Source organism: Alternaria ethzedia (assembly GCF_023757985.1).
Source record: "Alternaria ethzedia strain BMP 0044 chromosome Unknown scaffold_5, whole genome shotgun sequence".
NCBI lineage: Eukaryota > Fungi > Ascomycota > Dothideomycetes > Pleosporales > Pleosporaceae > Alternaria > Alternaria ethzedia.
In genome coordinates this window covers 1,278,884-1,294,369 of record NW_026056198.1, presented here as the reverse complement: position 1 = coordinate 1,294,369, position 15,486 = coordinate 1,278,884, and the positions used below count along the sequence as shown (strand labels likewise).

The following is a 15,486-nucleotide window of genomic DNA, read 5'->3' as shown; positions in this document are numbered from 1 at the left end:
GCGCAAGAACATTTAGTTGCGTCGATATAATTGGATTGGTAGCTGGAGAGCCGAGAGGTATAATGAAGTCGTTCAGATGTTCAGTCTCCCCTACATGACATTGCAGTTCTCTTCTGTGATGACGACCGGTCCACCACCCTCTCCTTCCTCATCACCTCCACCACCAGCACCCTGCCCACGGGCAATATGCCGAGCCAATTGCGCGAAGACCGCCTGACTGATGAAGTAATCGTCTCTTCCGCCTTTCCGGTCCATATCGTTCTGACTTGTAATCTGATAAGCTTGGTGCATCCTTCGTCGACTGCTGAGTCCACCGGGGGCAACCTCATCGTCACTGTCGCTGGGGGCATCGACGGCAGGCTCACTTTCAGCCTCGGGTTCGGCAGCGCGGTTGCGACGGCGACGACCGAAGTTCAGACTGGAGAAAGCAGCCGGATCGGACGAATGCACTCCGACACCTTTTCGTGCGTTACGCTGAAGCTGCGCATCCGGAGAGAAGATTTTAATAGTGTGGTCGATACCGGAAACCGCCATTGTAGGTTCGTAGGGGTGACCTGAATGTGTTAGAGCCTGTATCATCTTGGTTGTATATTCATTTCTCCTTACCTTGGATGACGTTGACCACCTCTCCGTCTCCCTCCAGGATGTTTACAAGTTCCGCAGTCTTGCGATCCCAGATGAACACGTGGCCAGAATCGCTACCACTGACCACATACTCATCCTGCAGTCCGAAGTAGTTGACGTCTTTGACTGTCCTGGCGTTGCAATGCCCAGTATAGACACGTGTATGAGGTACACAAGGTACATCGCGCTCCACCTTCCATCGCCCGTAGCGACTGCGGCCAAAATCTGATCGCCATAACATGTTTCCAGATCTTGTACGTGATAAGCCTTCTTCGTCTTCGTCGTCAGTATCGTCCTCTTCTTCTCCATCATCCGATTCTATATCACCATCACTGTCTTCATCGTCATCATCGTCGTCCTCTTCTTCTTCATCCCCGTCTTCATCCTCATCATCGGCGCTCTCAATGGCCACAGAACCCGACTCGTTCGCATTAGCAGAGCTGGAGGCAACCTTTTCCTGATCGCCTCCCTCTCGTGCCGATGTGCTGATGAGTTCTGCATCACGAACCGGACCCTCGTCTATCGAGGGATCGATATCCTCCTGATTCTCTCTCAAGGCCTTCTCTTCAGCTCTGATCGTCTTGTCAGATATGCCTTGGCCGCCGTAAGCGCGGTCTACAAAAGCGAATTTGATATCCTTGGCGGCATTGCGCAAAACACCCCTCCCAACATAGTACACCCATCTCCGTTTCGCCGTAGCTCGGGTTTGTGTGGGCTCGCTAGAAGATACTGACTCTGATGTGGACTCATTCTCGCCGGTGAGATCAGCAAAGGGTATCGTGATTGCATGGCCGAACGCATCAACGGCCTCAAACTCAGAGTCGTACAAGACTCGCGTGCTATCTGTTTCATATTTGGAGGCATCGACATTGATGATTTTGGTGTCGTCTGCCAATTCGATCAGGTATGGGATCAGTCGTTCTTGAATGGCATCCATATCCGAACCATGGGGGATGGGAAAGCGAGTACTACCACTTCGGCTCGAAAATCCTTCCACGACTGCTCCAGGGCCACTGTCGATCCATAACAGTATGGCTTTCAGGAAGTCGTATCCAAACTGCTCGTGTTGTGGTGGATCGCGCTCCCGAGGCGCTGGTTGTATTGAAGCGAAATACTGGGCGATCAAGGCATCAGAGCTGGATCCAGTCAAGAGTTGTCCACCTAGGACCCGTGCTAATGTCCCGGCTGCTTGCACGAACCGACGAGACGCTGCCCTGCTATAGCGAAGCTTGTTTTGTACTGCAACGTCCACAGGATCTGGATCGATTGGGTAGCCCCACGTCCTATCGATGTCGTCCATGTCGGCCAAGATCGAGTTCGCTAGACCTACAATGGACGTGCATGCGAGGTGAATTCCAGACTCTCCAAGCTCACCTAGCTCGAAAATTCGTTTCGCTATCTTGACAGTTGTACTTGCGATGCGGTAGTGGTCTGATGCTCGTAGATCGTTCAATTCCTCCTGGGTCATGCGGTTCTCAGCAGGAGGATGAATGCGTATGTCTTCGCTCTGGCCATTTCCATATGTCACTCGCAGTGCCAGGTCTTCATCGGCACTTTCGGTACGTTGTCTCGATTCGGCTCTTTCGACGCCTTCTTGCGACAAGGTACTAGACTTCGGTCGCTTACGTTTCCTGTTCGTGTCCTTGACGCGATGGCCAGATGCACTATTCGAGGTCTTAATGGGCGTCACGTTCTCTCTAGCATCTGGCGCCCGTAAAATATCGAAACTGTAGATGTGATCCTGAGACCAGCTCACAACGAGTTCGTTCGGCTCGGCGTCACTGATTTTACATGCTGTGATGTGACCGCCATCATTTCTCTTCATGCGCTGCTTTCCGTTTGGCGCAAACTTCTTCACACATTGCGTCGCCTTTCCTAGTAGCTCATCGTCATTATCGTTCCAATTCTCTGGACTCGATAGCCTAGATCCACGCTCGATATTCAAATCGCGGCCAAGCATCCGGCGGTCATGCAAGAAGCAATGGAGATGTGCCCCACCTAGCGCAATGTAATGTGGCTGACTAGGCGAGCATGACACGGTATTGAGATCCAGTCCATAGCGAGCATACGAGATGAGTGGCGGCGGGACGCTGTCTGAGGCGTCTTCATCTCTCGCCCATGCAGGAAGCATGGTGTCTCGTGGAGGTGGATATGCCTTAGAGGGTTGCCGTACATCCCATTGCCGTACCTCGCCATCGTTCGAGCACGTAAGGAAATAGAAGGGGTTGTCTTCAGTGACGATCCGCTTCACCGTGTCGGCGTGGCAACGGAATGCTTTCGCGTTGGTATCCCCTTCTGTGAGCGTCAGTCTACGGCGTGCTCTGCCTGTACTGCCCGCATTGCCTGTAGACCGGAGGGCTGAGTGGCCTGAATGCTCGATATCGAATATCCGTACATCGTCCGTCGCGCTGACAATTGTGCGATCGTTGGAGTAGGGCATGAACTTCACGGAGAAGATATTGGACTGATGTCCTGTCTGGATTGAGGTGGTAAGATTGAACTGCGACGTCGACGATTCGGGGTGGTACGAGTGGATGTTGATACGATGATCGTCGGAGCCAGACGCGAGGAGGCGGCCAGATGTTGACCAGCTGGTGGAGTCAGACGGTGCCACAGATGTACAAGGAGGATAATGACATACCTGAGAGCATTGACGCATCCATTATGGCCTTCTAGTTCGTTCACGATATCGAGGTCGTCCACCCATTTGCGGTCGCCATATATTGACCGAATGTCTGAGTATTTCCTAGGCTGTTGTCCGACTTCGCGCTTAAATAGGCGATCGTATACAGTGTACTTCATCGTGACACGTTGTGTAGTTTGCTAGAGTTTGGATGGATCTTGAAAGCGCAGCTCGAGGAAGTCGCGAGAGGCAAGAGGTACCGGAGGCGATGCTTCCAGAAACAGCTGAGCAAGTGCGATGTGAGGCTGTGCGGGTAAAGTCAGTCAGGGGGCACAATACGCAAGTGAAATCGCTTGTGTATGGGCATCGCGACAAAGAGGTTGTGGCGCTGGTGTAAGTTGCGCGTTCGCGTGTATTCAATGGCCGCGAGGGAATGACGAAAGGTGACTCCACCCACGTTTTGGAGCTCCAAGCTTCACCCCCGCGGCCTCCCGCAGCCGATCCCCAACACCCGTCTTCCCCCATGCATCATTAAAAGGCTGGGCCAGCCTTTGACATTATCAACAGTCACGACATTACCTCTGATATCGCACTATCTATTCATCACGACGAAAGACCTTGGGATTGACGCGCATGCTTTCATTGTCTAGACGAAGCGTGTGGACTTCTAGCATCTTCTAGGCTTGCATTGTTGTCAGATTGGCATGGTTGATAGCGACAAAGTATGAACAGGAAGAACAATCGCGCGTACTCGCATGGCATACAACTACATCTAGTGGTATCTAAAAAAACGTACGAAGTGACATGAGAAACGTAAACATCCAACTACAACACAACACTCTTCAATCATTCAACCTAGAGAAGTAGAACAGCGCCGACAACACCAACAAGCATCATGAACCCAGCTCCAACACGGCTAGCAGCGCCCTCGAACTCCGCAGGCGGCATGTACTGGGAAGGAACGGTAGGCTTACCAGTACCAGTTGGCATAGGCGCGTACATACTGGTACCGTTCATGGCAGGGCCGGCGGGAACGTAAGGAGCACCTCCAGCAGTTGGGTAAGGAGCGGGAGTGTAGGTAGACATTGCGACCTTGGTGAGAGTCATGTACATGGTGCTGGTGGCCTCCTGCTCGACGGGCTTCTTGGGGTACTCGGGCATGGCAGGGTATTCTGCGGCCTTGGAGGCCTCGGGCATAGATGGGTACTCAGCGCCCTTCGAAGCTTCAGGGACGGATGGGTACTCAGCAGCCTTGGAAGCCTCAGGAGCGACAGGGTATGCGGACATCGATGCCTCAGGAGCGACGGGGTATGCGGGCATCGATGCTTCAGGAACAGCCGAGTACTCAGCAGCCTTGGAAGCCTCAGGAGCAACAGGGTATGCGGGCATAGACGCCTCAGGGACGGCATGGTATTCAGGCTTGCCTGAGGACATGGGCTCAGCCGGGTAGTCTGCAGGGTATGCGACGGAAGGAGCAGAGGATGGGTATGCGGGCACGTGGGTGGCGGTAGCGATGGGCTTGGTGATGGTTACGGTAATAGTGCTGGCAGTGTAGACGCTGGTGGTCCAGCCCTCAGGTACGTCGGTCGAGCCGGTGGGCTTTGCGCACTTGGTGCAGACGGTCGCAACGTAGGTGGTGGTGACGGTGGTCAAGCCAGTAGGGCAGACATCGACGTAGGTAGCTAGGAAATGTTAGTGATGATCTTTGTATTGTTGGGTCTGTTGCAAACTTACTTGTGACGACTGAGGTGGTGGAGCCGGCGGGAACCTTGGAAGACTCGGGGTACTCAGGCTTCTTGGTCACCGATGGGACGCTCACGTGGCCAGTGCTGGATGCAACAGAGCCCTTGGAGCTCTCAGCAGGGTATGTAGCAGAGACAGTGTTGGTGGGGTACATCGGCGATGCGGTGGAGTATACACCGGATGAGTAGACAACAGACGAGTGGACTTCGGATGGGTAAACGGCAGAGAATGACATGCTGTACTCCATGGAAGGCACGTATGGGGTAGAAGACGCAGCCTCGGGGGTGGACGCAGAGACTGAACCAGTAGGGTACATGTCGCTGGAGCTTGAGGCCGACGAGGACACTTCGCTGGAAGCAGAGGTCTCGCTCGGGGAAGGAACGTAGACGGAGCTGCTGGCGGTCTCGGAAGCAGAGATCGTGGCGACAGATGACGGCTCAATGAGGGTGCTGGAGACGGTCTCGATGGTGCTGGAAGTCTCGTATACCGAGCTGGCGCTGACAGTAGCAGTGATCTCGGGAACGGAAGAGGACTCAACCATGCTGCTGCTGACAGACTCGACGGAGCTGGAGGTCTCGTACACCGAGCTGGCGCTGATAGTAGCCGTGATCTCAGGGACGGAAGACGACTCAATCATGCTGCTGCTGACAGACTCAACGGAGCTGGCAGTGATAGTCTCAGTCGGGAGCGGAACGTAGACCGACTCGCTGCTGGAGGCAGACGCAGAGATGGTAGCGATGGACGAAGGCTCGATCATGGTACTGCTGACGGTAGCAACGGAGCTGGCGCTCTCACTAGCAGTGGGCATCTCGCTGTAGACTGAGCTGCTCTCGTGGACAGCAGAGGAGCTGGAGGCTACGGAAGACGATTCCGCCACGGATGAGCTAGAAGAAACGTGGACGGAGCTGCTGCTGGAAGCTGAGCTGGAGGTGGCGTAGGCAGACGAAGATGAAGCACTGCTGCTGGTGATCATGGTGCTGGAAGTAGGAGTGCTTGAGGAGACCATGCTGCTGGGAGTAGGAGTGCTGGAGGAGACCATGCTGCTGGAGACAGGGGTGCTGGAAGTCATGGCGCTGCTGGAGATGGGAGTAGAAGACGAGGCCATCGTAGACGAGACAGGGGTGCTGGAGGATGAAAGCTTAGTCGAAGTCGGGGTAGCGGTCGACGAAGACAGAGTGCTGGAAGACACGACGGGGTGGAAATCCTTCATGAAGGTACCCTCAAGAGACTTCTTCATCCAAGTACCGTACGACTGGCCATATGTCGGGTTCCTGACGGACACAGTCGCCTCCCAGAGCATGACACCACCAAAGCTGGGGTCGTTCTTGTAGAATCGAAGCAAGAAGTCTGCGTCAAGGGGCTCGAGGTAGTGGTCCTTATGGTTCTCGACGCCGTCAGGACCGGCAGGCAATCCAATGTAGAACTTGGCGTCGGGGTTCGCGGAGGCCTTGATCTCGTCGATCCACTTCTGGAAGGTGAAAGTGCTGGGCTGCTTCTTCTTCTTGTCATCAACCTCCTTGGCAGCAGAGCATTCCCAGGTGTTGTAGAATTGGGTGAAGATCATGTCGAATTTCAACTTCTTCATGATAGGGGAGATCCTAGCATCAGGGACGACACACTGAGGAGCAGCGGAGAGAAGCATGTTTGAATGCGTCTTGACGTAGTTGCCGAAGTGTTCGTAATTGGCGTAGATGTATTTCTCGTCACCTCCAGGCATGTTGTAGAATTGCGCTTCGAGGTCGAAGTCGAAGCCGTCTACGAACGCGTTACCAAACGGACGCGGCATGTCGGCAGCCTTCCACTCAGGGGTGACTTTGCCGTAGGCGCCGAGCAGGAACTCAGCAGTCCATTCTGCGACGTCTTTGTCCTTGAGGTAGTAGTCCGTAGGCCAGCCGCCTCCAAGGGAGAGCATGACCTTCTTACCCCTCCTGTGGCAAGCATTGATAGCCTCCTCTATGCCAGGGCAGGAATTGAACAAAGTGCTGTCCTCTTTCAGGACTGGATCGTAATATACAGTACTGCCACATGCGTTCGCATGGTTGCTTCCGGGGTATGCGCCGACCACTGTAGGGAACTTGGTGATGACTTTTTGTTCCAGAACTGTTAGCATTGCTTCCTAGTCGATAGATGAAAGATAGAATGACTTACAGCCGATGTTGACAATGTCAACGTTCGGGTCAGTGCAGACATCAATCAGTGGGATCTGATCATATCCCTGTCCCCAGTACATAGCAATGTTCGTCTTAGCGGCAGCGTCGTAAGTCGCAACAGCGCCAGAGACAAGGAGTCCAGCTGCAAAAGCAGCGCGAGTGAAGGTTGATGGAGACATGATTATAGTATTAACGATATAAATAACGATATGCGATTTGAATGATAGGACGGCCGGGGCCAGTAAAGATCGTGATGAGCGGACTCAACGAAAGGACGCAAGCAAAAATGCTGCAATTAGGATGTAGACTCGAAAGAGTGACTTGACGACGGACTGGAAAGCAGTGCGACTGACGATGAGAAAAGAAGACATGGGAGATTGCACTATATCTAGTCTTGGCCCACAGGGCTGAACCTGCATGAGCGAGAAGGGTCGGACGCTGACTGCGCCGTTTGGTGGCATGAGGCCATCGTGCAGATTCAGACGGCAGACATCCTGTAGCTGCAGGAACAGAACGATGGCTTCCGTAGTTCCATGCCATTGGTAGAGGTGCCTGGATCCTAACTGCTTCGGGTCTGAAGTGTCGTCGGGCGTCCAGCAGTACCTGCGTCTAGGCGAGCGCTAACCATCAACATGGCTTTTGGAAACGCTTCCATGTGATGCCTCACCCTAGCTTCGAGACCGGTGAATGGGCCGTGTCTAAGTATCGATAGCATCAATCTCGGTTAAACCGTCGAAAGTGCTCCTTCGACCGTCAGCAAAAGGAAGGAGAGTTGCTGATGCATAATGGAACGGCTCAGGACGGCATTCGGTCCAGCTTCCCGGCGGCGTCGTTGTTGCATGCCTATAGTATGGACAGACACACAAAGCCAACAACCTCTGCTCGGGTTGGCATTACCTCTTGCGCTGGTTTGGCAATCCCGGGTGAGTTGGAAGAAGAAGATCCTGGTGCCAAAGCGACCTCCTGAATCTGCAGTCGGTACCCGTGGACAGTGTAAACACCGGGTCTCTCGGTGGCTGCCTGCAGGAATCTTCTCATGGCTGCATGGTTGCAGTGGTTTCATCCCAATGGGGGTACCGGTCCGAACAAATTGGTGAGTTGGTGTTGGGATGGCGTCGGCTACGGCTCAAGCGATGCTTAAGTCAGGGGCACCGAGCGTTAACCATTCCCTTTTGAGACAGACCCTTTCAGCCCTGTCAGAACCGCATCCTTCAAATAAGGGTGTCTATCTTCAGCCGTCTTGGCTTGTGTGACAGTAGCGATCAATACAAAGACATGGTCTGCTCGAGCACCTACGCCTTGTTCATCTGGCTGCGCCCTTCGTATACATATCATCCGCCTGACCGTTCTTCTGCCGCATCAGTCAGCCAAGATTTACGGCGCAGTATTCTTGGTGGAGAGGTGTGTGGGTCTAGCCTGAGACTAAGTTTTCCTGCGGGAGGTTCGCGACAGTGGCTACCCATTGGCATCGCGAAAATGACACGCCCAAGGGCTAGCAAACGCGCTGACGCGGGACCAATGGTTTGACCACGGCGGGAGCTATTGAAAGCTGCATCGCAGAATCGGCCGTAAGGATAGCTTCTCGTGCTTCTTGAGTCATCTGCAGTGCCGATGTTCCGTCATCGTGAGCATGTCGCAGGATCTTGGAATGTAACCCCGGAGCGCGCGCGTGCCGCAGATTGCTGGGCGAAGGAGTTGGGAAGGGCGCGCATGTATATGGCGCTGGAGCCTTCTTTGAGAGCTCGCGACAAAACTCTTCACGCTCGCGCATGAAAGCCAGAAGGACATGACATATACGCAGTGGTGCGTGGTATGACGGGTCCGGGGTGTGCAACGTGAACGGGTTGCGCAGTCGGTGCGAGGTGATGTGCAGACCCACGGCGGGTGGGTGCCCAGTGCAAATCATGGGCTTGCGTTCGCCGATCCCCATCCAATACGACCGCGCGGCACTCTTCTTTGCAAGCTTAAGCAGACCTCACATCGCCTAGGAGAACGACAGTGGTAAGTGAAGTTGTACAGAATTCGTGTCTATCTATTTAGTCTAAGCATGGATTATAAAAGTCGTAAGTTTCCTAATGTCCCTCCAAAGCATGCCCGTTAATGTCGTCTCATTTCCAGTTGGCGTTGACGTAACGCAGCTCACAAGCCTCCATTCATTACCTCGCCCTCATCAAGCGACAGCAAAGCGACTCCGCTCTCGCAATGTCTTGCCGTACCTGTATAGCGCAAAGATGCCAAACGAACACAGCACCATGCATCCCGCCAGCAAACTCACACCACCATCAATCCCAATACCCTGGAACATGGGTCTGGCGAACAGGATCGCCGCAAACGCAAACGCGCTTCTGCTAAGACTATTGGCACTAAAGATGCTGGCTGCGTATGTCGGATAGATGTTGGGGATGTACAACAGAACGCTTTGCGCGATGAAGTAGATCCCAAAACAAGTAAGACTGAGACCGATGGTAGGCACCATCCAGTGGACTGAGGGTCTTGATGCCCATGCGAACATGAACAGCCCTACGGCGATGACGGGACTAGCTACCATGCCCGGCCATAGATGGTTTTCGAGCTCGCCGAATGTCCCGTTCATCAGGCGGGGGAAGACGCGGTACTTGAGGTACAGCACGTGTGCGGCGAAGGCGCCAAGGCAGGCTGGGAGGATACAGAGGAAGACGAGGCCCGTCGACTCGGCGTTGAAGCCGTAGTATACAGGATATACGAGGGGTAGGGACTATGGTGGATGCGTCAGTAAGTGTCCTTGTGGTTTGAGCAAGGTGAGTGCTTACCTCGAAGAATGAGTAGTAGATGCCGTAGCACAAGCCCATGTACACCGTCGTGAACAAGATGGCGGGGTCGAGGGCATTGATCTCCCAAGGCTTGACCAGCGCGTCGAAGAGCAAGCTGCTAACCTTCATGTTCTTTTGCTTTCGCTCGGAGGCCGACATTAGCTCCTGGTTGCCTGTATCCTCTCGCATGCGCTTCGCTTTGTAGTACAGGATGGTGGGTCCGGAGCTTTCCGGCAGTACCAACAATATGGCGAGGTACACTGGACCTGCGATGATGAGAAGCTCCCAGCTTGAGAAGCGCCAGCCCAAGTCCTTGACGGCATACGAAGATAGTGTAGGTCCAAGTGCGGGACCGAGTGTCGCGACCGCCGCCCAGAGCGCAACCGCAAATGGGAATTCCGCCATCGTCCAGATGTCACCGAGCGATGCGCCAGCCGTGGCGAGACAGGGTGAGGCCATGACTGCGCGTCGAAGTCAGTATGTGTCGTACAAGTGATCCAAAGAACGTCACTTACATCCCAAGAGAAATCGCAGTACCATCAGACCAGCGAAGTTGTCCACCAGTGCAGTCGGTATGCACAGGATGATGAAGAAAAAACCAGATACCGCATACGGAGGGTTCCTGCCAATGGCCGGTACTTCAGATAGCGGCGAGAAGAGCAGACATCCGATACCATAGCCCAGAACGTAGAGCGCAATGCCGAGTGAGGCGGCGACATGGCTGACGTCGAACTTGTCCATGACCGCTTGTTGTGAGGATGTGTATATCGAAGAGCCGACGTACACGGCAAAGGTGTAGACGCATAGTAGCACAGTCACAAGTATCTTGTGGGACTGAGGCCAGTTCTGAGGGTTGCTTGGGTCGCTTGGTCCATCCCAGTCGACGAGGGTGGTCTGGTGCTGCTTAAGCTCTGTGCCAACAGCATCTCCAGCTCCAGGGACGGCTTCCTTTGGGAAAGGGAGATCGTCAGTCGACGACGATGTAGATATTGGCTTTGCTTTTGTACGCGCATAGTCGAATTTTCGATGCTTGATGTAATGGGCTAAGGTTCCGATGAAGGAGTGCTTGAAAAGGTATGACATGTTGGCGATGCTATCGTAAGGTTGTTGTTGATTGGGGGGAGAAGCTAGACAGAACCAAGAGGTAAGTAGAGGTAGCAGTAGCGGCCCTGGACTGCCAGATGTGAGGAAGATAGGAAGGTTGCCGAGGAAGGCGGGCTTGCAAGATAAGTATTGAAACGTGGTGATGTTGCACAACACTGAGAGTCTGTGCTACAGGCTTATATCCTCCATCGTGGCTGCTATCTTAACTCCACGTCTTACACGCCCAGCATCTGGGTTTGTCAGACTCTCGCGCAACGTGAAGGTACAGCTCTTGGCGTGAAAAATAAACAACAGGATATGGACGTTGTGTCAGCGAGTTGAGCCATGGCGATAGCGTGCTCTTCGCATATGTCCCCGATAGCTCCTGAAACGGCAACAATCTACGAGGATGAGTCTCACTCTCGACCACGTACCGATGCGCCATTGCAGGCTACAGTGAGTACTAGGCCGATCTAGAGATTTCCAGCGCTGCAACTCGTCGGACACTTTTCTGACGTTAGTTCAACGAAAAGCCTCTGGTGTTAGCGGAGTCAGCGGACATAAAACGTGATCGGACGTCAGATCTGATGATTCATCGACCAATACCTGCGGCATGTGTAGGGTGTGTACATATAATGTTGTCGCTTGGACGGACGAATGTACGGAGAGGTCGGAGATGCGAATGCTCGAGACACCAGATTGGCGGGATAGGAAGCGAGGTAAGCATGTCCTACCCGAAGAAGTAATCACCGATCAGCCTCAAGTCTCCGGTCGGAGTCATCCTATCAAGATAGACACGAGAAAGCCATGCGTACTCGAACATGATGAGATTACTGATAGCAGACTTACCAAATTGTCAGTATATAAGGTATCGATAGTCCTCCGGTGGAAACGTTCGACAATATTCGTCCGAAACCACAAACTCTCCGGAATTTGTAAGTCGATACTGTGTGTGCGAAAAAGCAGGGTCGGAGCTGCTGACAAAGGAAGGCTGCATTATCAGATGTGGCTGCTCGCAGCTTCTGCTATTCGTCGAGCCAAATCTCTTGTTGATGGCGTAAGCAGTAAGCACTATGATGTCTTATCGCAAACGCATACATGCCTCAATTTCGCAAAAGAAAGTAGTCGATTTGGAAAAATCCATTGTCGAAGTCAGGAAAGGTCCAAGGCCAAGTCGTCTTGTCTGGCCTCCAGAGCTAATGTTGGGTGGGGCAGCCACGTGATGCGGGGACACTGACGTAAACGCGTCCGTCGCGTCTGGCCCCTGACGCCGTCGCTGTCACCCAGAAGTCACCCGGCACACTACCACAAGATGGCCCACCAGCTGCACTTATACGTCGTATCACCCTCGCGCAATCACTTCTACACGGGTTCTACGGAACGGAAGGGAAATTGATTGGACTAAAAAAAGAGTGCCGAGTGAAATCCACGGTTCACCATCGTGCCCCCTCGATGAAACGGCCATCTCGGCTTTACTACAATACGACCCAAGTGCCGTTCCTAGCAGCACACTAAGTTTGTACCAAGGGCCCGGACGTTTGCTTCGCCCAAACGTCTAGGTCAGGAGCTTCAATTGGAGGCGCGAACGACTTTCGTGGTATGTTGCACCTGCTCCATTCTTTCACTCGCGCGCCTTCACTACACCCTTTGTCCTCGTTGCTTCGTCGCGATATCCATAACCTTCCCTTCTCAATGGCACTGTAGTTACGCAAGAACCTAGTCTCCTAATGCGCTGTCATAGATTCTACTCCTTCCGCCGCCATCCGCTATACTCAGCATTCCGGATACTGGTCCTTTTCTTTCTCGTCTGGGACTCGCTGCACTGCCTCTCCTTGTCCAAGTACCAGACATCTGCGACGACCGGCCCGCCTCCACCTCGTAATACGAAGCGCATATACATAGCCTCACAGCATTGGAACGATGCGCGACTACTTCGGGAACATTGGAACAACGCGCTGGTAGCATTGGTACAAGAGCTGGGTGTCGAGAACGTGTTCGTATCGATATACGAGAGCGGCAGCTATGATTACACCAAGGGCGTACTGGAAGAACTCGATGCTGCGCTGGAACCCCTGCAGGTGAAGAGGTCGATACAACTCTCCGACAGATCGCACGCGGACGAGATCGCGCAGCAGCCGACGGACCACGGATGGATCAAGGCATCGGACGGGGAGACATATTTGAGGCGTATGCCCTTTCTGGCGACCATACGGAACCACGTCTTTGAGCCTTTGGAACGCCTGGCTGCGGAGGGCGAGCAATTCGACACTATACTGTTTCTGAACGACGTGGTGTTTACCCCGGAGGACGTACTGCGATTGCTGGACACCAATGGCGGACAGTACGCGGCAGCTTGCTCCATCGACTTCAAGAAGCCACCGCAATTCTACGACACATTTGCGCTCCGCGACTCGAGCGGCCACGAAGCGCTGATGCAGACCTGGCCCTACCTCAGATCGTACGCCTCGAGGCACGCAGCCGAGAAGCTGTTGCCAGTGCCCGTTGCGTCATGCTGGAATGGGATTGGTAAGTCCGCCACTGTCTTACCTCCTTAGAACTTACTGATCAATGCGCAGTCGCTATGCCCATCGAGCCCTTCCTCGCCAGCCCACCCTTACGCTTCCGCGGTATACCCGACTCCCTCGCAACATCACATGTCGAAGCGTCTGAGTGCTGCCTGATACACGCCGATAACCCTCTCTCCGCGAGTAAGGGTGTGTTCCTCAACCCCAATGTCAGAGTCGGCTACAACGGTACCTCGCATGATGACGTACACTCGCCGGAAGTCATACTGTCTCCATTTCAGATCTTCCGATCGTTATGGAGGAGTCGCATCTTGAGATGGACTACAACCAGTCTGTTCAAGGAGCAGGGCGTACGTATGAAGTTGGGAAAGTGGACTGCGGAAACAAAGAAGTCGGAGCCCGGCGGCTTTTGCCTTGTCAACGAGATGCAAGTCATTATTGAGACTGGGTGGAAACACATGTAGCTGTGAAACCAAGATGCCCATCGTATTCGATGCAAATCCTGCTAAGATTTAATGTGTTGGCTGTGGTGAATCTTTCGCACTATGTGACTTCGATCCGTAAGAAGTTTGTTTAGACGCATCTTTGACGTGCGTCAGGAAAGGAAGCAGAACCAAGACGCACGTCTCAATCCGAGTTGATTCAGAAGCTGTATTCCTGACAAACTAGTCGTGGCTCAAAGGAGAGGATGGGCTTATTGCCTACGCTGATGAGAGCCATCAGCGACATAGCATAAGTCTTCTTCGCATTGCTTCTTGGAGTCCGCGGGAGTAGGATTTCGTGAGACTAAACCAAAGCTCGCCATCCAAACGCAGCTTAATAAGCGTTGCATTGCTCTGCTAGTAGCTTGACTTACTCGTTCCAACGCGCGCTTTTAAGTGTTGTGCTGCGATCTACTGCGTGTCTCGTGCTCCAGAACCATAAAGAGGAGTTACTCGCGGGCACAAGAGCATGCTGCGTCGCACAAAGTCTAAGGCAGATGCTCGCTCTGTCTTCGTCGTGCTAGACAAGGCCGCTAAAGCTGCTTGGTCATGCCGAAAGCGCGGGTGCAGCGATTGATCGCAAAAACATGTTCGCTCAAGGCTGTGATAACACCCTGGCGACTTGTTGCTCTCTAGACTTCTTACCTATGCTAATACAAACGTTATCCGTACGTTGTAAGCATACAGCATCTTCACCTAAAAGAATCGCGAGCACTCTTGCGTAGCAGAACAGCGTGTGCTCGCTTAGCGGCAAAAAGAGAGATAGAGGCAAAAAGAAGACAGGAGCAGGAAGTTATGTACATAGCAGAGCAAAAAGGAAAAGCAAAAAACAAAAACTTCGGATCCATGCAGAGAGCTAACTGTGAAGCTGCCTGCATGGATCCTACATGTTTATTTCACCTCTTAGCCGAAGCCGAACCTCTTTGTTGCCGAACCTCTGTGTTAGTGATAGGAAAAACAGGACGTACCTTAGCCCACCATATTTATATACCGCCTGATGGGTGGCGGTCAGGATCGAACCTGGGTGTGAACCACGGAAAGAGGTGAGGTGCCTTTTCCATTACGCTATGCGTCTTCACCGCGGAGGTGGGATGATGGAATATAGTACATTCCAGGCCTTTATATCTTGATAGGACCTGAGTTTGGGTATATCTGGTGTAGAAGTTGGTGAGACTTTGTGGGATCTTAGCGAGAGAGTTGTGCGGCGATGACGACGACGAGGCGGCAGCGTTGCGGGGATTGTATGCACACAGGGTCCAGTTTGTTTGGCTTTTGGCCCTGGCAACGGCAACAGCAATGGGGCGTGTCAGTAGGCGTATGTCTCCCTTGACAGCATGCCCTTTCTGCTCCCATGCCTCGACGAGCATCCAAGGGCTCATGAGCACTTCAGGTCCCATGGAATAGGAGGCCTTCAGCTCTCTGAGTCTAACACTGCAGTTGAGATGAACTCCACTGATGCTGAGACTC

The 15,486-nt window shown here is 53.3% G+C and overlaps 4 protein-coding genes across 4 annotated transcripts; 1 reads left to right on the top strand and 3 right to left on the bottom strand.

Moving 5' to 3' along the window:
- Positions 1-90: 90 nt before the first annotated feature.
- On the bottom strand, positions 91-3,426 carry J4E87_003146 (uncharacterized protein; the record flags this gene model as incomplete). The annotated part of the gene is made up of 3 exons (XM_049374779.1): positions 91-554; positions 607-3,215; positions 3,266-3,426. 3 exons carry the CDS (start codon positions 3,424-3,426, stop codon positions 91-93), a joined length of 3,234 nt encoding a protein of 1,077 aa, XP_049235770.1.
- Positions 3,427-4,102: 676 nt separating this feature from the next.
- On the bottom strand, positions 4,103-7,319 carry J4E87_003145 (uncharacterized protein; the record flags this gene model as incomplete). Its single annotated transcript, XM_049374778.1, has 3 exons — positions 4,103-4,929; positions 4,982-7,090; positions 7,139-7,319. 3 exons carry the CDS (start codon positions 7,317-7,319, stop codon positions 4,103-4,105), a joined length of 3,117 nt encoding a protein of 1,038 aa, XP_049235769.1.
- Positions 7,320-9,310: 1,991 nt separating this feature from the next.
- Positions 9,311-11,012, bottom strand: J4E87_003144 (uncharacterized protein; the record flags this gene model as incomplete). The annotated part of the gene is made up of 3 exons (XM_049374777.1): positions 9,311-9,874; positions 9,930-10,390; positions 10,445-11,012. The coding sequence occupies 3 exons, from the start codon at positions 11,010-11,012 to the stop codon at positions 9,311-9,313; spliced, it is 1,593 nt and encodes a 530-aa protein (XP_049235768.1).
- A 1,727-nt stretch (positions 11,013-12,739) lies between these two features.
- Positions 12,740-14,001, top strand: J4E87_003143 (uncharacterized protein; the record flags this gene model as incomplete). The annotated part of the gene is made up of 2 exons (XM_049374776.1): positions 12,740-13,538; positions 13,589-14,001. 2 exons carry the CDS (start codon positions 12,740-12,742, stop codon positions 13,999-14,001), a joined length of 1,212 nt encoding a protein of 403 aa, XP_049235767.1.
- Between the last annotated feature and the right edge of the window lie 1,485 nt (positions 14,002-15,486).